This window comes from Falco cherrug, chromosome 11, assembly GCF_023634085.1.
Source record: "Falco cherrug isolate bFalChe1 chromosome 11, bFalChe1.pri, whole genome shotgun sequence".
Classification (NCBI taxonomy): Eukaryota; Metazoa; Chordata; class Aves; order Falconiformes; family Falconidae; genus Falco; species Falco cherrug.
Window position 1 is genome coordinate 7526776 of NC_073707.1, and position 23985 is coordinate 7550760.

Here is a 23985-nt window from a genome sequence, read left to right on the forward strand (position 1 = left end):
ACATGTCAAAGGACTTTTTCAGTACTGTAATGGTTGTGAGCAACCATTACCTCTGTTCCTAACCCTCTCCGCAGCTACATATTACTCTGCCCTCAAACAACTGTTAGCTTGTACTAAAATTTAGCAGCGAGCCCAAGGCTAGATTTATTATCAGATATTTTCTATTTAGAGCAGAGCTAAAGGGCAAATTTTAAAGAATGCAGTTTTCCCCAGTGTTTGGTTGTGATTGTTCATTAGACACTGCTGCTTTGTTATGTAGTTCAGATGACATCAGGCCAGCTACAATTGTATCTCATGATGATCAGATGCAGTATGATACTTAGGAGTAGAGTGTTTTGCAAGTACAAGCCTGCATGCTTTAGCTTAAAAGGAAGCATAGACCTCAAAGTTCAGAAGTTCATTCATGTCTTGAACTGCTTTAGATGTTCTGAGAAAGGTTTTGAAAATTCATCTTATTTCCATCATAGTAAATATTACTACTTACTGAATTTCTTCTGTCATAGACAACTTAACTTCATTTACAAGTTTTAGCAGGTATAATAAAAAGCCTGTTCTCTGCAGATTCACAGAATTCTTAGAATTAGCTAATTTTGAGATAGACCAAGTTGCAGCTGTATGGTACTAGTCTCTCAGCTTTGGTCAGAGCTGTATTTTGAATTCTTCTGTTAGTAGTAGCCGCAGGACCATCAAAATGGTTTTAGTCACATTCTTGCTTTAAACAATGAATTTAACTCAAATTGGCATGGCTTAAACTGTTTCTTTGTACTTATTTTGGTATTAGTTAATAGTACTAAACATGTGTCCTACTAAAAATAGAGAAATGTCTTTAGAGTACTGTCGTCATTTGTTTAGCCAGACCTTCCTTTGACTTGGCTCTGCCTATTCCCTACTAGATTGTATGCTGCTTGGTTGTGGGTTAGGTTTTTTTGGGTGAGAACAGTTTAGAAGAACGTAGCAGTTGTCAGGCTTGAGTTTATCTTGTGTTGTTAAGCAAAGCATACTTTGATTCCCACAGACCATTGTTTTTCCAGCTTTTGAATTCCTCTTGCTCCTTCAGCTGTGTTTACTGCAGGATGGCTGACCTAAATCTGCTCATTTTGTGGTTTTTTAATAGGCACAAAGGATCAAGAGGACGGTCTGCTGCTGTTGAAGCAGTCTTGTGCCCCTAAGTGTAGTTTCCCAGATTCTGTGGTCTGATTTATTGTAGCTAAAGTTAACTTTCTTGATATAGTTGAAGGGATCTGTCATGTGTCCATGCTGTGTTTTAAACTGTTCTCACATGGCTATGCCTCATATGAGACAAGGGATCTTCTGAATATTGGTCGTAAAGAAGCAGATCAATCCTTCTCCTTAAAATGGACAAGCCTAATGTTTTTTTCCTTCAACTGTTTAATTCAGAAGGATGTAAAGTTGTTTGGTTTTGCAGCATGAAAACTGGATTGCATCACCAGGCTTTTCCAGTCAGAGTTTATGGGGTTTTCTAGTTTTTCTGCTACTGTCTGTGCATTAGGACTAGAAGCCTGATGGGAAGACCTCTTTTCATGGTTTATACAATGAAAAAGTTGTTTTGCTGGTGGTTCTGGGTAGATGTGGTACTGTTGCTCTTGTAGATGTGAAAATAGGATCTTTAGACCAGGTTAACTATCTGTAAGAAGAATGTGACCATAGCTTTAAATTCACTGGCTGCTTCAAAGTCTTCTTGATGACTTCTTTTTAGCCATCTATTTTAACGATGTAATGACTGCTTACCTAAAAGACCCCCTTCTTTCTGTTCCGGTTCTTGCATTCATGCAGTGATTGCCCTTTACATTTGCATAGCAAGTCCATTTTATCAGATAGATACACAAACCTTTTTGGTCTCAAAACTAATGAATGAGGTGTAGAGTGTTTTGGCTTTGTTTTTTGTCATCATTAAGGAATAGGAATAATCTCTTATTACCTAAAATTTCTTTGATACGATTTTGTCTTTGTTTAAGCAGCTGTACTAAGATATTTTTTTTTTCCTAAAAAGCATTTTAGAGAGAGGCCTTAGTTTGTAATCTCATATAAAGTTATTTCTTTTTGGGTTGCTGCTTTTTTTGAAAGGCTTTTTGAATTAATCTTGGTTCACTCTATTTTCAGCATCAACTGCTATGAATCAAGTAGACTTCTTGTTTTTTGGGCATTGTGCTGTGTAATTCTTGAATCTTAAGTACATTTGAGAATCTTGCTCTAAAATGGAGCAAAATAAAAATTAGGTTCATATCCAATATATGCCCCCAAAGTAATATGCGTACTATTCCTTTGTCTTTTATTGAGTAGATAGCACCAGTTTAGCATACATGGGAAGTTCTTCTGAATTAGAGAATATATCTTATGAGATAAATAGCTATTAATAGTTGAGACTACGGTGTACTTGGATTTCCTGAAACAGCCAGTAGTCCTTTTTCACCTATAATATCACCATAAATACTAAGGGATAAATTTAAAAATAATTTCTTTTAACTGGGAATCTTGATCATATATCTGGTGTCTAATGATACTGCAGGACTGAATTTGAAACTATTTCTGTCCTAACTGTTGGTTAAAAAACTTTAGGTAAGAATGTAAGATTTATCTTTACTTGTGGTTTGCTTTAAAGATTGGCAGCCCTGTACTTCAGACCTGAGTTGCTCACTAGGTTCTCTAACTAGGCTTTTTAAAACTTTCGTTGTTACTAAGAAACAAGGGCAAGTGTCTGCTCCACCTATCTTTTTGCCTGTCCACCTAGCTCTGAAAATGTGTGGGCCATGAAGGGAGGTTGTGTGAGTAAATCTTTGCAAACAGACCATACGTAAACAAAATCTCTTTAAAGTTGTTAATTTGAGCTTTGAAGATGCCTAGAATTAACAAGGTGCTTAATTTCATCTTCAAAAACTGTTTCTGGGTCCCACTGTGAAGAAAGCCTGTGCTCCTGGCGTAGGGATGTGAACCATGTAAAAATAACAGAGGCTTTTTTCATTGCATGGCCTCAGGATGGCCCATTTACAGCTGTATAGAAAGTTCTTAATACCAAGTTTTCCTCTGCTATACAAAAGAGAGCTGAAGAAGAGATGCTCGGCTATTTGCATGTCCCAGGATGGCAAATAAGCAGAGAGATTAATTTGTTTGTACAGTATGGCATTGCCAGGTTCAGGCCATAGCTCTGTTTTTCCACGTATTGGGAAATCTGAGGCAGACGTTTCTTGCTGTACTGAGGAGATGTCTGCCCGTGGGTTTTGATCAGAAATGCAGTCTGGTTGTCAGCAGCCTCTCACACTTAAACCTTGGAAAAGTCTCTCTGATTCCAAAGGAAGTTATGATTTTAATGTGTAGATATTTCTGATGAGGAAGGTGGAAGTAAACATAACGCTTGCTTCTGATGCCATGTCAGTGGGATTTCAGCGTCAGGCCTTCTCCTTCAGGTAGACAGTATTGCCCTGCTTTAGTTGCTGGTTGCTCCCAGAAATGCTTTTGCTCTTATAAAATTGAGCACCGTTTTAATGAGATGTTCATATGTATGACTCACTTGAAAAGGCCCTTAGAAACTTGCACCTCCTGAGTCTGCATGAAATCGGAGGCCAGGGTGCTGTGGGCAGAGGTGCTTGGGGCATGGTGCGGGGATCCTTTCTGAAGAGGATGCCCGAAATGGTTATTGCTTCATAGAATACCAGGTTGGAGGGTACCTCAAGGATCATCTAGTCCAACCTTGGCGAAAGCATGGTCCAGCAAGATGGCCCAGAACCCTGTCCAGCTGAATCTTAAGTGTCTAAAAGTGTACTTGAGCTCTCTGGAGTACTCGCCCCATTAGTGCATCTTTAGCGAGCCTTTGTCTTTGCTTACATATTTTTTGAGAAGTTATTGATGAACAAGATGTTGACATAACAGGCCTAAGATGTTAAGAACTACTTTAAAGCAGACAGAAAAGATGGGATAAGTGCAAGCTTACTGTACCTTATGTCTTTCCTTAATGACATTAAAAAGGTTGCCTTGGAACACTGATTTGACAGTTTTGCGTACCAAAAATTTCACTTATTTGTTTCCGTGGCATAACTAGAAGCACAGTTTAAGCTACACAGTGGAATTATTTGCAAATGCACACATATGGTATAGTGAAGGCCTTGTTAAAGTGAAACCTTTCGTGTTTCCGTCTTAAAATACAATCTTAAAGTTCATAGTGTTTCTAGAAGGAGGTTGTTTTACATTTCCTGTATTTGTGAGACAAAGGTGGATTTTTGCATGGTTAATATTAATACTTAAGGTATTAGGTTTGATGTGGAAGTGTTCCTCATTCACATGAAGCAAATTGAATAGAGGACAGTGTTTTCTTCACTGTGATTTTTTTTGGTAGCCATTTGATAAACTGTGAGACTGCACTGATTGCACAAATTAAGACAAATTTTTTTTTTTTTCCTTCAGAAAAGAATGCAGTCACCACTAAAAGCACTAAAGACTAAGGTGCTTTCATTTTTGCATTGCGCCTTTCTGGTAAAGATGGCTTCTGTCGGATGTAAAGCTATTCACAATCCTTTCACTTGCAGTTTTTCCTTAACAGCAGGTTTTTTACAGTTTAAATAACATTATTGTAGTCAGGATTTTAAGTTTGGCTGAATGAAGATGTCTTCTGAATGGATTAGAAAGAAAAGTGAAATTAAATTTTTAATTTAATTTGGGAAGTTTTTCCTCTTTTCTTACTGTCCTTCCATGTTTTGGTATTCCATGGCTAAAAATTTACTTTTTTTGTAATGACTTTTTCGAGAGACTTAACAGTACTTTCAAAGGTATTTGAACAGTCATCAATCCACTTCTTGCATAAATGCACAAAAGTGTCTCTGAGGACAAGAGGATAAAAGCATGGGTGGTTTGTTCAGGATGCGACTTCTGCAGATAGCCTAAAAGAAAATATAAACTCTTACAAAGATGCCAAAGAAAAAATCAAAGCTGATGATGGACGGCTGATAAATTCAGTCAGCATCCTGGTGTTGCTTCTCTGATTTTGGTGCTCCAGCATGTTGTAAATTATGCAGCCCAGCTTTCTTAGCCTTACATGTTGGGTTTTTTTAATGCTTATCATGAAATTTATAATGTGAAGATATACAGTGGACAATATTTGTAAGTCTCCTGGTTGATGGTAAGACACTCCTTTTCTTTACCTTGTCCTTTTGAGATGTCTGTTCATCAGTGGTTTGTATCCTGTAGGGGCTTTCTGAATTTCTGTCACTGTTTGTGATCTCTTCACCCACCCCTTCACCCTGCCAAGTAAGCTACTACCCCCGGGACTGTCTTGTAAAGTTACTTTCCCCCTGCCTTAGACGGCCCTCGTTCTGCAGGCTGGCGAGAACACATGGAGCGACGACGGAGGTTTGAATTTGATTTCCGGGAACGAGATGATGAACGGGGTTATCGACGAGTACGGTGTGGGAGTGGCAGCATGGATGACGACAGGGACAGTCTCCCTGAGTGGTGCTTAGAAGATGCAGAAGAAGAAATGGGAACATTTGACTCCTCGGGGGCGTTTCTCTCTTTAAAGGTGAAAAGCTGTCTTGGGCCCTTTGTTCACTTTGAGTAAATGTCCTGTTACATTGGGTGGATTATGGATAATTATGTTGACATTGTAGAAGGTGCAGAAGGAGCCGATCCCTGAGGAACAGGAGATGGACTTCCGACCTGTGGAAGAAGGGGAAGAAAGATCAGACTCTGAAGGGAGCCACAATGAAGAAGCCAAAGATCATGAAAAGACCACCAAGAAAGAGGGGGAGAAAACAGATAGAGTAGTGGCAGGTAAGGGGGACTTCTCATGCATCTGTTCTATGCTGCAGTATATAATTTCTGTTAATTCAGTTACGTAGAACCATGCAATGTTACAGAAGCAGTGGAAGAAGCAGTCCAAACATCTTCACCGGCTGCCAGGTCAGATACCCCGCCAAAATCCCAGCCTCCAGACCCACTGCAGACAAGCCTTTTTGAAAGGAAGGAAGAGTCTGTGCCAGAAAGAACAGAAAAAACAGAAGATAAAGAGAATAGAACAGAGAATACACCACCAGCCAAAATGTCCAGCAGAGGGGAAGGTAATAAACTTGATAAATATAATTAGTAAGTTTCCATTACTCATTGCAATTAGTCTTGGTCTCTGTTAAGAGGCAAGGACTGGATTATGGTGATGAAAAGCTGGAATTCACCAACTGGTCTGTAAATAGAGAATTTGTTGGATATGCCATCTCAAATAGTTACAGTGCACTGGTACTTCACACTGCAACACAGTCTAGAAAAGTGTGAGCTAATTTTGGATGTACCTCACTGGTACAGCTCTACATGTGCTAGAGCAGGTCAGTCTGGACAAATGTATGTGGCCAGGGAATGGGATATGCTAAAGTGTGCTGAATTCCACACTGTTTGGACTAAAATGTTTGTTGCTTGAAGTTGTTGGGTGCCTGTGCTGTACACAGTACCAATGTGTGATACATACAGGAAGATCTGAAAATACTTCTGCTTTGGTGCCAGCTTTGAGCTGTTGAATGTTTTCTACAGTAAGTTCTTAAGTCATTTTCATGTACGTTAAAGAGAATGAACTAATTTTAACATTTTTCTTTAGATTTGGCTTCTGTTGCTCAACCCTTGTCGCAGATTTCTGCAGACACAGCTTCTCCTGCTCATCTTTCTCCTCCTGTTTCCAATTCAAATCCTGCTCTGCGTCCGGTTCAGACACCTGTCACAGCTGCTCCAGGCATGGGCAACATTCCTACTGATCCAGATGATGAAGAGGGCCTCAAACATCTGGAGCAGGTAACATTTCTCAAATTCCTTTGTTGTTGACAATGATGAGACTGGAGTAATGTAGAATGCAAAAAATACTTAAAGCTCATAAAAACAGAAGTGCAGCTGAAACATTACACTTCACAATGTATACTAAAAGCTACTTTTCTTTCCTCCATTATTTTTTTAAGAATTAAAGCCTATGTAGTATTTTTCTGAATAAGGGTACTGTACCCATTGTTAAAAGATCCTAGTGCTTGTGACCACTGTCAAGTAGCCTTACCATTTGCCTTGAGAAACCATAAACCGGTATGCCCTATATGTTTTTTAAAAAAGTTAACAAATACATAAATTATGTACAGACTGCGTTCAAGAGGGTTTAGTGACTGCTGGAATATTGAGCGTTTTTCCTGCTGGTGTTCCCATACCTGTTTTGGTTTTCACCGTGATACTGTGAGACCTTGGCAAGTTGTTTGAAAGCTTTATTTAAGCAGGTGAATGCTTATTCAGGATTCTGATAAGGTGGTAGACTGAGCACTGGGTAGTACAAGGTTGTTGTATTTGGTGCACTCATTTTCAAATCTGTAAGCACACATCTAACTCTTGTATTCCTTGCTCATTTTGATGTCTCCTGCAGCAAGCAGAGAAAATGGTGGCGTACTTGCAGGACAGTGCCCTTGATGATGAAAGACTAGCGGCAAAAATTCAAGAGCACAGAGCAAAGGGTTCCTCTATGCCATTGTTCCATGAAGCCATGCAGAAGTGGTACTACAAAGATCCACAAGGAGAAATTCAGGGTAGGTCTGTGCCCTTTACACTTCCTCTTTGCTTCACAGACTGTTAGTTCACAGAGTTACCACCAACAGATAACTGATGCTTGTTGTTACAAAAACCGTACAGGGAGTTTGCCACTCTAGAATTAGATTTTGAAAATAGATCTACTCATCACTGCTCCATCAGCTCAGCATGCCTGATGTCCAGAATTATACTTTATTGTGGTTAAGGTTAGCCATCATTTCGTGTTTCTGTAAATTGAGGTTAGACTAAAATGTTTTTCATGCTAGTATTTATCAGATTTCCAGCTAATTGTAGAAACAAAACAAGAATATGACCATTCATTCCATAGCTTGTTGAAGAATCTGTGAGAAACACTGAAGTCTGTTTTCTAGTCTCAGCCTGAAGACATTGAGTATACAGGGAAGGTTAACTTGTTTAGAATCTAGAGCAAAGAGGAAACTATTTTTCACAAGCCAGTGCTTGTGTGTGATCTCAATTTAAATTGCGCTTGCAGCCAGTGCATTATTAGTTCATATACTATCAACTGTTCCATGTTTGCAGTTTTTGCTGAGAAATCTCAATTGGTTTTCATGCAGTGAAAGTTGGAATAGGCCTTTTGTATAGATACTTGCATCTTTGCTTTCAGAAGGTACTTTTCTTTTGGAGGTCTTGGGGCTCTGTTTTAGCAGCTGCTTAGCTGCCTCCCAAAAATGTAATGAGGCAGTGAGTTCCGTACTGGCTGTACTTTGCTAAGTAGTAGCTGCTAACGCTGTTTAGTGTAACTTCCTCAGCTATGAACTCTAAACAGGATTTGTGGGACCTGTCCCAGTCTCTTGTCTGCAGGTATTTCACATCTTTAGGGTTTTCTTCTCACCCCTTTGAAGGATGTTAACTATAAAGCATTGTTGTTTGCTCAGTGTGTTTGAAACTGTATGTTAGTTGCTGCTGGGTGTTTATTGCTCAGTGACAATCCTAACAGGTTCTTATTGGAGTACTTCCTTGACCTCCAGAAGTAGACACTCCCACGTAATACTTTCTTGGGATACCTCTCTGGAAGGAATTAGCATCTCGAGATACTTCTTAAAGAGAAGGCAATAAGTACACAACATTCTTGCTTTCCAGAAGATATTTTTGCAAAACTTTTTATTTATGTGGTTCTTTGTTAAATAATCTGGTTTGTTTATACTAGCTTTGTGTCCATTTGAATATGTAAAATTAGTGTAGGAGTGCTTCTTTGAAGGGAGCGACTGAAATCTTTCTCAGGAAAAAGAGGAAGAGAGGGAAGAGTGTGTAGCTTCTTGAGAAAAAAGAGAAACTGGTTTCCTTGTTATCTTAAATAATCTAATGGTCTGCTCAGAGGTGGATCTGCTCATCTGCTGAGTTCTGGAAGGAAAACTATAAAACATCAATTTCTCTGATTTGAAGGCAAGAGTTTAAACAGGCTAATAAGATTGTTTAATAATCTGTGTGGTAGATGTTAGGAAAGGAGCACTTGTGCTTTTAGCACTGTCAGCTAGTGGATGCTGCTGAGGTCCAAACTGGAAATCGCAGGTGTCGTCAATCGGATGCTGAGCCTGAAGTAGCAAGCTTTTCTGGAAGGCAGGGCATGTATTAGCTCAACCAAGCTCCACACCACTGTGGCTTCACTTCCATCTTGAAGCTGACTCATCTCCCTCCAGTGCATGGTAAAAGCAGTCATGTACTTTTCATTAAAGACTGTCTGGGGGAATGTGGTAGCCAATGTAACAATCTAGGTATGTGCACTGGCACTCCAGCCTTGAGTGTACCGTCTGTCCGGCCAAATGGATGAGGCGGACAGGAATGCCTGATACTAAAGTACTGTGTTACTTTAGCAAGCACCCATGCTCTTTGTTTCCAGTATGCTCAACTTTGCCTTACTTCCCCTTCCCCCTGTGTGTATTGGTTGATGTTATTTCAGGTCCTTTCAGTAATCAGGAGATGGCAGAGTGGTTCCAGGCCGGATACTTCACTATGTCACTGTTGGTTAAGAGAGCCTGTGATGAGACTTTCCAGCCGCTTGGAGACATCATGAAAATGTGGGGCAGGGTTCCCTTCACTCCAGGTCCAGCACCTCTTCCACATCTGGTAATTATGTGACAATTGCAGTATTCAAATAGTCCTGTAACAAATAGAAATGGAATTACTTACTTGTCAACTGCTCTGTCTTGGACTTGCAGGTATTCCAAGCACCAAAGCTGAACTCTCTTAAAATACCTTTTTAAGAGGAGAAAAGATACTCAGTGTAAAAATATTTGGTTTGCCGTGTCTGTGGCTGGAAGGCTTTGTTCTGTGATACATACAAGTGCTGTGTATTTCACAGTCACTGTACTCCAAGCTTTGTAAATATTGGTCTCTGTCTAGGCATTTTTCTGTTTTCTTTGTCTCTTCAGTTCAGAATGCAACTCTTAACATTGCCTGCATTTGAAATATGCTATTATATGTTATTAATATAGAATTTTTTATCCCTAAACATAGGGCGAGCTGGACCAAGAACGGCTGACTAGACAACAAGAGTTGGCCCTGATCCAAATGCAGCACCTCCAGTATCAGCATCTTTTAATACAGTAAGACTGCCTGTCCCAGAGATCTTCCAGTGGCTGTGTTCTGCTCTGCATTTTTAATCATCTGGGTTCAGCTTCTTGTCGTTGTTTCCTTGGGCAGTGGGCTGGGAGTGCTTCACCTCCACCAGCAGTAGCCTGCTTCCACAAACACCAGAGGCTCGATAGCCTACAGGATTAGGACAGAGTGTGGCTACCTCAGGCACTCTTTTCAGGGTGTTTTTTGGTGTTGTGCATAGCTGCTTTGGTGAGACCTGATACATAGGTAGTCATTATGATCAAACTGAATCCCAGCTGTCCTTATTGTGATGTTTCTGGAGTCAAGGGAAGGCTACACATCTTTTGAACTGCAAATGGAGAAGGCAGAGCTTTTGGTCTGCTTGCTCAGCTTTTCAGAGATCAGTGGAAGGTAACTGCTGGAGAAAGCAGTATGTCATCCATCTTGCCAAAGTTGTCAGTTGTTCAGTTCTGGACAGTTCCTAAAAAACTTATTTTGTAGGAGCTTGGTGAAAAGAAAGCAATCGGATTACTTGTTCAAGGGGTCTTGAAAGTGTGTGCCAAATGGTTTTTGAATACTGATTGTCAGCTTATGACTTGATAAGGCAAGAGCCTGCCCCTCTGCTAGGGGATACCTTAACATGCTGGGGAAGAGATGGTTTTGTGTAGGTAGGCAGTTGTCAAAGCCAGATGAATTCGAGCAGTCTGTAATTTATAGAAAAAGGGAAGTAGTGTTGCACAGCTTAGAAACATTGGACAGCAATAATCAGTTGACATAGTTGAGGGTGAAGAGAAATTTGGTTTTGTTTATGTGGGCCAATTTGTTGTATTCTTCTATTTTGATTCTTTCCAAGGCCCCATTCTGTGGTTCCCTATAGTATTTAGCATGTACGTTGTACAGGTCAGTGGGCATTAGTCCCAGAGAGTGAACCTATGCACAACTTCTGCAACTTGGGCATTATATAAATAAGCAAGTGAACAAATACCAGTGATTCTCTGCTTCTCTTTTGAAGACAACAATATGCACAGATGCTGGCTCAGCAGCAAAAGGCAGCCCTCTCATCCCAGCAGCAGCAGCAGCTCGCTATTCTCTTGCAACAATTCCAGGCCCTGAAGATGAGGTGAGTTAGCCCAGACTTGAACTGAATTCCATTCTTCCTGTACTCTTTAAGTTGAATATAATGATTATTATAATTTTGTGAGTGGTCCTGTCCTATTCAAGGTTACTCATATTTGAGCATTACATATTTTAAAGGCTGTGTGAATATGAAACGTTACAGGATGTAGAATACTACTTTATATATGCAGCCTTTACCTTGGAGAATGTCTATGAAAATGTCAAGGAAGAATTTTATAGTTGAAATCATACCTGTTTGACAGATCTGTTGTGCTGGTAACAGAATGGCTTTGCCGATTGAGTTCTGCAATACTAGATGCTTGTTCTTCAAAGTAGCCTGTGAGCGGCAAATGCAAAACTGTAGCAGTAGCTGGCTTAGCCCTTAACTTGGTGGCAGGGGTGAGATGAGCAAGAACTCTGCAAGCAGCTAGTGTTGTCCACATCGTATTTTTGTTTTAAATAGAGGTGTGGAAGGAAAGGAGTATGTTACAAGTTACTGAATCTCATGCGTGTTCAGAGCACTCCTCTCCCTGGAAGTGGCATGTTGACTCTTCCTGTTGGTATTACAGAATATCTGAACAGAACATGATGCCACCTGTTACAAGGTCTGTGTCAGTGCCGGACACTGGCTCAATATGGGAACTTCAGTCAGCTTCACAGCCTACAGGTAAGATGCTTAGCATGTGTCAGATAGGATGAGAAAAGTTCATGGATTAAGAGCCAGCATCTTTGAGATGATTGCTCCCTTTTTGACACTAGGGGGAATTATTCCTGCATCAGTATTTTTTAACTGGTTCAGCCTACTTTGCCTTGCAGTTTAAACTCCATTTGAGAGCTGTGAAGATGATGGTAATTTTGCGGATGGTTATGGGAAATCTTGATTCAGAGGGATTGAGTGTTGTATTTTAAAGGCATTCTGCTCTGATGGGAAGAGTTTGAATAGCTGGTTTTTGTGTAGAATTTTGTAGGAAACCCAGCCTTGCTTCACTAATGGACAAACGCTGTTCTATAGGAAGATAAGGTGGCCCTCTACTGACTGAGACTAATGTGTTACGGTTTTATTTCTTAAAACATAACGGCATACGCAGGGTTTTCCCCTTTCAGTTGTTTTTTGTTGATGTGCTTACTTTTGCTTGTCAATGTTTGTTTTCTTCACTGTCTAGTCTGGGAAGGAAGCAGTGTCTGGGATCTCCCCATTGATACTGCAGCTCAGGGACCAGCTCTAGAACAACTTCAGCAGCTCGAGAAGGCCAAAGCTGCAAAGGTCAGAAACTGTTTTGTACTGTAAGAAGTCGGGATTGCTGTTCTGCAATGTAACTGTTTCTTGAGCCAATGGAAGACTATTAGCCCTTCAATCTTTAGGCCACTCTGTATGATTTTTTGATCAGATTTTCATGGAAAACACTATAAAGAGAATAGGGGGTTGGAGAAACCAGTTACGAAATCCTTGTGGACTGCTGTTTGGAAACAATTGCTGTGGAGGTACTACTGACCTCTAAAGTACTGGTTATGTGTTTTACACTTGTAATTAAAAACTCTTTGCTAGCCACCTCTATTTTAAAATGGGATCATCATGAGCTGTCATGCCAAACCCTGAGTAGGAGCAGGTAGTTGTTCTCTTAATCCTGGCATCTTTTTACTGGAGTTGTTTGGGAAATCATAAGAGTCCTGTTGGTCAGGGTTGTTTCACACTTACTCTAGTATTAAATTATTTTTGTAAGTTTGAACCTGTATGATTCTGTACATTTCCTGAAACTGATTATTTTATGTCTGCAAAGCAACTCGCTACTAGCTTCTAAAGTCAGAGGTTATTTTGAGGAGCTGATGTAGAAAGACTGACTAGAGAACTGGTGTTTGTTACAGAACAGAAATTGTCAGAAATTGTTCTAGGCTATTTCAGGAATCTGACCCCAGTAGGCAGCCAGCTGATAGGTAAAATTGCAATAAGGGAGAGCATCTGTCAGAGGCTTCATCTGTTATGTTGTTACTATAATCTCAGCAGAGCTGCCCTAAGAACTGGTGTAGGAATACGTTACCTGCATCTGAGTATAGTTTTATGTGAATTGTAGCTAGAGCAAGAGAGGAGAGAAGTGGAAATGAGGGCCAAACGAGAGGAAGAGGAGAGGAAAAGGCAGGAGGAGCTTCGGAGGCAACAAGAAGAGCTACTTAGGAGGCAGCAGGAAGATGAGAGGAAACGACGGGAAGAAGAAGAACTGGCCCGCAGGAAGCAAGTGAGTTTCCTCAATGTAGTTAATCTCTAATTAATTTTAATACTTTATAAAACTCACTTTTAAGAGTCCTGTGGGGTCTGATTAATCTTTGGTAGGTGTGTATGGAGACAGTTTTAATATTTTTCATGTGGGTATATGAAATTATTCTTCTTTTGTTCTTGATTTTCAGTTTGAGAGCCCAGATAGCCCACATCTCAGACTGCATTGATGATTCACTTTGAGATAGGTTCCTGTTTGTGAGCTGAGAGGCTTTATTCCATGTGAAATATCCTCCCAGCTGCTTAGTGTCGATATTAGACTTCAGTTAGTTGCCCAGTTATTGTATGTTTAATCTTTATTCACCATTTATGGAGTCTAGTGTTTTGGTAAGGGTATGTTCTGGAGTAGACTGGAGCTTGAGCAGCTGTTTGAAACAACTGAATATAGAGAGTGATTCACTGGAGAAAATGGATGTAACATTTAGCTTATTTTTTCCCCTGCTTTTAAACTTAGTAAAAGATTAGTAAATAATCTTTTTGAATAAGTGATTATCTGGATTGTGTTGTAGAATCTTACCAGCTTTATTTTCCTGAGTTGATAGGAAAGGAAGGGATGTAGTTTGGATGAACAGACTTGTTAAAATTAATTGTGATCTGTGTCAAAGTAGGAGAATGAATGTTGGATATGTAGTATGTTCTTAATCTTACAGGAATATACAATGGAGGTATTACTAGCTTGATGTTTCTAGCTTACATCTGTTCCTCAAGTGTTGTAGGAGGGAAAGACAGTGAAAGTTAGTTTTCACTCTGCATGTGAAGGTTAAGGGCAAGCACATTGTTGAGGTTGTTCACTAAGGAGTTAATAAATGCCTTGTGAAGTAGCACATGAATAATAGGCATTCATAAATAATTTTGTCCTTTATAATATTTTCTATGTGCTTAGGTGGGCAATTGTAAGTGTATTTCCTGGTTTAAGGGTCAGACACTTCTGAGGAAGCCTCTAGTAGAATCTTTACTTTTATTTCTAAGTTAGTCATAGACCTCAGTTCACGCAGTGTTAGGGTTTTGTCACTGAAGATCTATTTTAATAGACTGCAGCATGATATGTGGTTAGCTTTCATGGTATCTTTAAGAATCAAATCTATAAATAAATGGCTCCTTTCTACTGTATCTACTTTTGTGTACAGCAAGTCATTATGGTATACAGTGGAAGCTCGAGTTTAAGCTTCACTGTAGCGTTAAAGCAATAATATACTCAGAAGTTTAACTTTTGAGTTGAGTTGCTTTAGATCTGTTTCAATAATGACTTAATTTTTCAGCTGATCACCTGGTAACTCAATGTGTGTCATCCATGGTGGCTTCAAATAAATAGACTTGGGTTGTTTGTTTTCAGACTAACAGTTTTGCTACTGTGTATAACATCTTAGAAATGTCCATTAAATTCCAGAGGTTTTTGTCCACTTTGGATTTGTACAGTAAACAATCTGACTCCCTTTCTGAGATGTCATGGGAAATAATTATTTACAAGGAGGAAGCAGAATGGGGTTGAAAAGCAGTAACAGCAGATATCTTAGTTCATTATTGATGGAATAATTGCGACAATGCTTAATTCTGAGCAGTAATGTCTTGAAAAGGTAACAGTTTTAGCTCTTCTCTGGAAAGAAAAAATAATATTGTATTCTGTATTTAAAAAAAAACTGGTCTAATATTTGAATCTGACTTCTGTACTGGAAGGCATTGTAGAATCAGGGATGAACTGATTTATTAGCATGGATTTATACAGAGGAGATGATGCTTAACAAATTTGATTAACTTCTTTTGAGGAGATGACAGTGAGAGCTGAGAGGGGTGAAGCAGTAGACTTAATCTGCCTGGACTTCAGGAAGGCTTTTGATGTAATACTGCATAAAAGACTAGTATATAAGGTTAGTAAATACGCTGTTGATGGTGAATTCTAAATAAAAAAAATAACTCATAGAAATTCAATTCTGTAGGATGAAATGTCATACCAAATGTTGAATCCAGTTCTGTTAATAGTTTTCATCAATTACTTGCACTGTAGAATTGCAAACAGTAATGTCCAGCTTGTGTAGTTCCTGTATTTCTTTTTTTGTTTCTGGTCTGATATCTTCTGCTTTGTAATGATTTGATTGCTTTCAGGAACAAAATTTGAGGTTTAATAATTAGCTAATAATTGTTTTCTCTGAATATATCTTTAGTGCTTGTTTTAAAGTGCCTGGTTCAAAGATGATACCCACAAAACAAAAAGATTTGTAAACTCTAGTAATATAGACAAGCAGAATTGGAGATGTTACTAACTGCAAAAAATTCTATAATATTTTGTTCAAGAATCCAGAGTCTATTGTAATGGGGATTGCTACTTAAGGATTTTCTGCAATATGACAATATTGCAATAAGATATTTTGAAAGATCTCAAGTAAGTTGTCTGTACAGAAAGATATGTGTCCTTGAAAACAATTACTGGAAAAGATGCTAAAGAATATTGGGATTCTCGTGGAGCAGGAAGCCATGAATATGGGAGCAGTAAGAGCCAAAGGAATGAGTCTTTTTTTCCATACAAGTCAGTGGCAGAAAGCTGGAGAGCTTTGAATGTTTTTGGTCACATGCTCAAACAAAAACATTGAATAATAAGAAGATACAGAAGCAAATATTAAGACAACTTTTTCTATAGCTGTGAAGAGTAGGAAAAAAGAATTGCATCAGCCACGTGGTTCCCAGCTTTTCATAATCTTGCAGATTTTTTTTTCCTCATGTTGGTACAACACTGTTCATCTTTAGTTCTCTAGGGGAGAGAAGTCTGTTTTTTTAAATTGCTGTCATTCATCAGTGTCTCTTCTGGCATGCCTGAGCAAGAAGGAGATCCCTAGAGCTTTATTAATGACAATTCTAGCCTCATTTCCCGAAGGGAAAGTAGGGCAGAGATGTCAATGAACTGCTGTCGTTTGGGAGGACTTTGTGACTGTTTTTTTCTCACGTACTACGTGTTATGCCAGTGACTAGTGCCAAACATCCCCCCACAGCCTGGCTGGCAGCTAGGCATCCTGAGCAGAGATCCTGGTGTGTGGTCTCTAGTCAAACCAAACTGGCACACCTCCAGCCTCCTCATAGACTTTTCAGTAAAAGAAACAACAAGCAGAAATTTTTCAGCACTTGTATTGGGGACACTTCATTACTGTGACTTGACTGCGTGTGTCCAATTAATACAGTTACAAGCCTAAGTTACAAAAATGGTCTAGGTGTTGCATGTGGTGCCTGAAGCTTTTGTGAATATGCAAATCAAGTACCTGATTAATGAGAAAATGACTCACAGGCTACTGTTGAATTTCCAGCTAGTGGAAATAAAACTTCCACTTATTGCACTTACATTAGTCCTAAACCACTTAAGTGATATACAGGCATATGAATTACTTCTTGGCTTGCAGCCAGCTGCTCTTCAGTGCCATAGGATTGCTTCTAAAAGATGTTCTGTCTACTGACAGTTATACTGTAGATGTCTGAAGCCGTTGTCAGAGAGAGAAACTTGGTTCAGTTGTTCAGTGAACTGTATTGCAGTTTATCTATGCTGTGTGTAGATGAAGGTTTGGTATCAAATTTAGTAAAAGATTCTTAGATTTCAGGATTAACTTCTTGATTTACCAGAGTTCAAAATTTATATTCATGCTGCACAATTAGTCTTCCTTCATCTTGTGAATAATGTATTGCTTATAAAAATTAAGAGTACGATGGCACAGTACTGACTGTTCAAAAGGAAAATATTTATGAAAGCTTAAAGTTTGTGTCCAAAAAGTAGGATCTTCAGGTTGAGCTGGTAGGACAAGTCAGAAAGTGGAGAGAATAGAAGGGTTGAACAGCAGGGTGGCCTTGACAGTTACACAGTTGCTGGACTTCAGAGATCAGAAAAGGCAGCAAAAGACAAGGCTATTTTATGCAACAGAAAGTCAGAACTGGGGGAAAAATTGCACAGATGTGCTCCCATTTAACAATACACATGAAGCCAGCCAAAGGCCAGTTGTGCCCCACTCCTCCAAAAAACCATGTAACAGAATGGAAAAATTTCTGTTTGTGTTGGTTTTCAGAGCAGTAGGAAAGGGTGCTGGTATTTTATTTTTGAGTTAAGTAAATAAATACTTGGAAAGCAAAACATAATTTATTGGAAGCTATTTAAATAGTGTAGGGATAGCCCAAAATCAAAGCCTTCAAAGAGACCTTTTGTTGCCCATGATATTTAAATAGCTTAGGAATAGCCCCGTCAAAGCCCTTCCACATCTCCGAGGCTTCCAAAGGTTTATGTCCTTAAGTGCACTGGGCTCCTTCAGCTTATTTCTGCTGTCTGGAGATGTGGTTTGAGTTTTGTAGTACACTTGAGTAGTCAGTGTTTAGAAACTCCTATAAGTAGGGAAACTTCCAGCTTATAGCTGACATTCAAAAAAGAAAAAAAAAAAAAAGAGGATTAATGATACCCACACAATAAAATACATATATCTGTTCAAGTACAGTTAGTACTTATTGGAAAGAGTCTCACCTTTTGCTTTCATTCTCAACACCATTCTTTTTAACATCAAAAGATAGGCAACGATTTCATGTGTGTGTTATTTTCATTGAAGTAATTGAGTATGAGATGCACATTCCATCCAAAAATGTAATATGTGGGTCTGTAGTGTTCAATACAGTTGATTTGGTAGTGCATAGCTTGGAGCTATGGAGCTTTTCTTGAGGCCATTTATCTGGCCAGATCATGTTGTAGTCTGTGTTCTGATGCAGTGCGTCAATAAAATGGCATTTATAGATTGACATTTTGTTCCCAACTCCAGGAGGAAGCCCTGAGGCGACAACGAGAGCAGGAAATTGCACTAAGGCGGCAGCGGGAGGAAGAGGAGCGGCAACAACAGGAGGAAGCACTTAGAAGATTGGAAGAGAGAAGAAGAGAAGAGGAGGAAAGGCGGCAGCGAGAGGAGTTAATTCGTAAACAGGTGAAAAGGGACCTATTACATTTCATTAGAGAGGCTGCCACAATGAACAAGCTTTGAAACTTGAATCTATGCCTGGAGACAATCAGTTTTGGTGGAAGAAAGCAAAGCTTGTAGACAGTGTCAAGTGAATGAAAAATAGGTTGTTTACATGCATCCTGATTTCAGATGAAATAATCAGAATCCAGTCTGGCCTTTGGAAAAGGTTTGTGTTGAAGGAGTGTTTTCTTTCATGCTCGAGCCTTAAGAATGGCTTTGCAGCATGGTATTTCTGCTCCTTTCTTCAAAAGAAGGGTAGAGCACAGTACCAGAATAATAGTTTGTTTTGAATTGTCACTCTCTGAGCCCTTTACTGTAGAACTGTTATCTTCTACATCATCTGAGACTATCAGTTTTGCCAGTCGGTCTGTACTATGCCAAGAGTATCCTCACTGCCACAGTTTACTTGTCTTACTATTACCAGTTTTGTTTCCTCAGGGTCAGTATCAGAAGTCAGTATTGGGGAACTTGAGCTTCCAGCCCCTTAATTGATAATGTCACGGTCCATAAATCAAATTGATCTTAAAACGTGATTGGCTTCACATTAACTTCGAGGTCCATTTCAGGATTGCCAGTTATTATTTTAAAATCCTTTTTCACAGCTGTCCCTCACAAGACATTTATCACCATTTCTGTCTCACCATACAGTCATCATCTCCTTTGTTAGCAGAAGCATCTTTTCCTTTGCAACTGTATTGCTAAGTAACAATAGTAAACAGTCTGTCACCTGCTTTCTTCTTTCATGTCAAAGCATCTTCTCTTTTTATTAGTTTTATTTCACTGAAAGTGTAGTGGTACTTGATTATAAGTAGTTTAAGGAGATGGAAGCTCAGACTGAAAGGTGCAGAATTCCTGGAAGGGAAGTGGTATGAAATTAGCTAGCCTGAGCTAGGGAGATGGCATTCTCTGTGAAGTTCCTTGGTGGTGCAATGGGGAGCTTGTATCTTTAGGGGTTATAAACTATGTTATTGGGCTTTCTTGCCTGAGAAATGTAAAAGTAAATGAACAACCTAAACAGCACTGATTAGATACAAAGGTTCTGTTCTGTCAGAATGTACTATCACAAAGTAGGAGTAATGTTGATTTTTTTTAAGTCAACTTAGACTTTACTTCTCTTTGTCCTGGGAAGGAAGAGGAGGCTGCCAAGTGGGCACGTGAAGAGGAGGAAGCTCAACGGCGACTTGAGGAAAGTCGGCTACGCATGGAAGAAGAGGCAGCCAGACAGCGGCTTGAAGAAGAAGAGCGAAAGCGCAAGGAGCTGGAACTCCAGCGCCAGAAAGAAATAATGAGACAGAGGCAGCAGCAGCAGGAGGCTTTACGACGGCTGCAGCAGCAGCAGCAACAGCAGCAACTTGCACAAATGAAGGTAATGTGTTCCCTACAGTTTGACTTCCTCCTTCAGTCTATTAAGTAAAACCACAGCTGGATTCAGGGTTGTCTAGACTAGCTTGAACAGAGCAGGGACGGATGAACTATCTGGAGAGGGAAGAGGGTAAATACTTGATGGTGAAGGTGATGGGAGAAACAAGGGGAGGATGTAAGATATAAAAGAAAACGGTTCGGTCGATAGAAGCCTACTGGAAAGGGATTCACAGATTAATACAGATGCTTTTTCTGCTGCAATGAGCAAGGGCCAGTGCAAAGTTTCTAAAGCTTGGAGTTCCTGAAGTCTTTGAAATCAAAATTGATTGCTCTTTTCCAGTCAGGGATGTGTTAGGTTACTCTTGATACACTGTCTTTGAGACTATGATATGTTAGAGGGCAATTTAAAGCGACTTTGAAAGTTTATACTTAATACCTTTTTTATACTTCATTATTACCATTTTATTCTTCCCGGTGTTCTGTTAAACTTTAAAGGTGGCCTTTCTTTTCCCCTGGGCTTAAACTGATTTTTCATGATTATACTTCGGTATTCTCTTAACACATTTTGTAATTCCTAATGATGTGGGGTTTTTGCCCAGCTCCCTTCATCTTCAACATGGGGTCAGCAATCAAATTCAGGAGCTTGTCAGTCCCAGACCACACTGTCATTGGCAGAAATCCAGAAATTAGAAGAAGAACGAGAACGGCAGCTTCGAGAAGAGGTGAATATAACAGTAACAGAGTGTAAATTGTTGGGATTGACTGAACTGTGACTGCTTAACTGTTAAGTTATTAGAAGGAATGGTGAGGATGAGCAGTGTTTTCTGAAATAGTGTAACACAAGTAAAACTCTTGTCTTTCAGGCATAGGTTCAGTAAGTTTGAAAACTTTTGTAGCTGCTTAATACAAGTATCTGAAAGGAGGGGAAAATGTACCCTTTTAACCCTAGGGGTATGATATGTTCACAGAACAACATAACTCTGGTATGTTTGAAGATAGGCATAAGGCCAGGGCAGTTGGCGGGTGGGGACGGGGGGATGGGGCAACAAACAAATGATGGTAGGAGAGAAGGTATTCCTCCAAGACTTTAAATGCTTTGCTGGCTGCAGTCATGACTTGACAAACTTAATCTGTGCTAGGCTAATAAACAAGTTTGTATCTACTGGTTACTTAGTATCTTCCTTTTTTGGAGGAACTGTAATGGCTCAAAAAATAATAGGTCAGCCAGACCCCTCTAGAAGAGCAAAACCAGTTTAAAACCAGTTTCCCAGCTAGATTTTTGAATAGCAGTGATCTTCCGAAAGTATGGACCAGCACCTTTTGTCTTGCATGCAACAGCAAAGGCGTCAGCAGCGTGAACTAATGAAGGCCCTTCAGCAGCAGCAGCAGCAACAGCAGCAGAAATTGTCAGGCTGGGGTAATGTCACCAAACCAACAGGCACCGCCAAGTCACTGCTGGAGATACAGCAGGAAGAGGCAAGGCAGATGCAGAAACAGCAGCAACAGCAGCACCAGCAGCCGAACAGAGTCAGAAATACCACGGTATGTATGGTGTTTATTTAATCACTATGTGGAGGGAAACAATACCTGACAAGTTCTCCATGTCTGTTCGTTCCTCTTCTGCCAGGACTGGTGCTAATAACCAGGATCTCTTTGTTTTGTTTCCGCAGCACTCTAACCTGCACACCAGCATTGGGAATTCAGTGTGGGGCTCCCTAAACACTAATCCCAGCAACCAGTGGGCATCTGACCTAGTCAGTAGCATCTGGAGTAATGCTGATACCAAAAACTCAAACATGGGTTTCTGGGATGATGCAGTGAAGGAAGTGGGACCTCGTAACTCGACCAATAAAAATAAAAGCAATGCCAGCCTCAGGTAGGACTTGGGGAAGGAGCTTTTGCAAAGAAAGGCTACCACTCCTGAGATGATCGCTTAGAAGTTGTAACATCTTCATGTGTTTTCCTTTTTTTCTGTGTCACTCAGGATCTGTTTTGACAACAAAAATAGCTAATAGGTGACCATTCACAATTTATTTTCGTCATCTACCTAGAAAATTAGTTAGTTCTTAAGCAGTGTTTGCATCTTGTAAACTAGCAAGTCTTTTAACACTGTACTGTATACTGTACTGTTGATTAGTCTGGTAATTTTTTGTTTTCTCTTTACCTCAGTAAATCTGTAGGTATTACAAGCAGACAAAACAAGAAAGTGGAAGAAGAGGAGAAGCTGTTGAAATTGTTCCAGGGGGTTAATAAAGCCCAGGATGGATTCACTCAGTGGTGTGAACAGATGCTTCATGCACTCAACACAGCCAACAACTTAGATGGTAAGTGGTGGGGAGGAATGTAAATGATCCACTGAAAATAGAATATCCAGTTTACTTCCTGGCAGGATAGTTCTGAGGGAGAGTAATGACATCAATGTGTGTTCAGCAAAATGGCATCATTAAATAGTGGTCCAAAGAACCCGCTGCATCGTCCTCTCCATGGTTTCTGTTGGGCTAACTGTAGAAAATCTGTGGGGATTGGAAACAGTGTTAAAGTCTGTCACCCAGTGCTCTGCTGAGGATTTGTGGTGGTCATGGAAGCATTTATCAGGCAGACAGATGAGGATCCAGTTCACTTCGAAGAGCAAGCCAAATTATCTTACGCCTCTGTGCAAAGCGGTTTTTGGTGTGAAAAAGGTTGGGGTTTGTACTAATTCTGCTGGAGGGCACCTAGAGGAATGCCCAGTCTTGAGATACCTTCTTGTACCAAAGCACTACAGGCATCTTACTGCCTCCAGTGTGGGCCTGTGCAAATCTGTGTGCTCCAGCTTCTGCACGCTGCACGGCTGTGCTTCTGTGGGGGCCCCTGAACCTGAGTGGGGAACAGGTGCTGCCCCAAGAGCCAGGATCACACCTCACACAACTGCAGTGCCACAGCTTCCCTCCTCTCAGAGGAAAGATACAAGTGACTTGTTGGCCTCATCTGTGATGTACTAACCAGCTGCATCTTGTGTCTGAGGACAGGCTGTGGCCCTGCAGTGCCACAGTGAGCTTCCATGTTTCCAAGGCTGCTTTGTGCCGCAGGTGGCAGCCTGTTGTCCCGGTGTCTTCCTGGCTTGTGGTTTGCTTTGCCCTTCTCCATGTAAAATAAAACTCAGTGCAGCAAAGTTGGTCTAAGGAAAAAAAGATGGTAAAGGAGGCTTGCAGGTGAGCTAACCGTTGCATTTCAGGTGCTTGCCTGCTAGGTCAGCCACTGTGGATGGAGCACTATTGTGCTTCAGCCAGAAGGAGATTGTACTGATGGCAGCTGTAAAAAAGACTATTTTCCACTTTGGCCTGGCATTAAATTTAAGCATTAAAGCTGGCAGTGGCTAAAGTTGGTGGGCTGGTGTACCCTTTAGGATTGTCAGTTTATTTTTCCTTCTCATCACATTAGCTGGCTTTCTTACCCTAGCTGTGACTGCAGAACAGATGAAGCATTGCATGGCAGGGCTTTACTATAGGGAACTTGGATGGGCACGCTGTTTGCCATGGCAACTAGATCAGCAAATATTTGAAACAAAATGCAAAGTTTGTGTTTATTGAATGCATGCATTCACATATCAACATGCCTTCCCTCACGGTCTGCTTTCTTCTTGCAGTTCCCACGTTTGTTTCTTTCCTGAAGGAAGTAGAGTCTCCCTATGAGGTCCATGATTACATCAGAGCCTATCTCGGAGATACTCCTGAGGCCAAGGAGTTTGCCAAGCAGTTTCTTGAGCGCCGTGCCAAACAGAAAGCCAGTCAGCAACGGCAACAGCAGCAGCAACAGGTAAATCCTGCTCACTATGGGCCTTAGAGTGTAGAGACTATATTTGTCGGAAGAGGCTGCATTTCTGCTGGACTGGCAGGAGGATGAGCAGGATTTTACAGGTCATGTGAAATGCAGAGAATAAAGTAGGTTTCAAATATTTACTGCAAAATCAAGTTTCCTGTATAACGAACAGTTGAGGCCGACTGTCCATCAAATAGTGTCTTGGCATGCTGATTCAGAATGTGCTTTAGAAAGGTGAGGTAGGATGCAGCGGTGCTGGGTGGCTGCATCATCAGTGGTTAGTGCTGCCACACATGATGTAGAAAGTGCTTCAGGCTCTCTGAATGTTTTCAATATAAATAAACCAAACTTAATGGCACTTTAATCTTG

At 40.3% G+C, this 23985-nt stretch overlaps 1 protein-coding gene across 1 annotated transcript in view; it reads left to right on the top strand.

Annotated features, from left to right (window-relative positions):
• Positions 1–23985, top strand: part of GIGYF2 (GRB10 interacting GYF protein 2) — a 79144-nt gene that overhangs the window by 51066 nt on the left and 4093 nt on the right. Inside the window, exons 9-26 of the mRNA XM_055723228.1 lie at positions 5310–5527; positions 5616–5778; positions 5865–6065; positions 6590–6780; positions 7388–7547; positions 9467–9633; positions 10024–10112; positions 11117–11224; positions 11790–11887; positions 12384–12484; positions 13290–13451; positions 18262–18420; positions 19586–19822; positions 20418–20540; positions 21157–21360; positions 21489–21694; positions 21988–22142; positions 23444–23613. Of these exons, the coding sequence (XP_055579203.1) occupies positions 5310–5527; positions 5616–5778; positions 5865–6065; positions 6590–6780; positions 7388–7547; positions 9467–9633; positions 10024–10112; positions 11117–11224; positions 11790–11887; positions 12384–12484; positions 13290–13451; positions 18262–18420; positions 19586–19822; positions 20418–20540; positions 21157–21360; positions 21489–21694; positions 21988–22142; positions 23444–23613 (2912 nt within the window). The remainder of the gene's footprint in view (positions 1–5309; positions 5528–5615; positions 5779–5864; positions 6066–6589; positions 6781–7387; positions 7548–9466; positions 9634–10023; positions 10113–11116; positions 11225–11789; positions 11888–12383; positions 12485–13289; positions 13452–18261; positions 18421–19585; positions 19823–20417; positions 20541–21156; positions 21361–21488; positions 21695–21987; positions 22143–23443; positions 23614–23985) is intronic.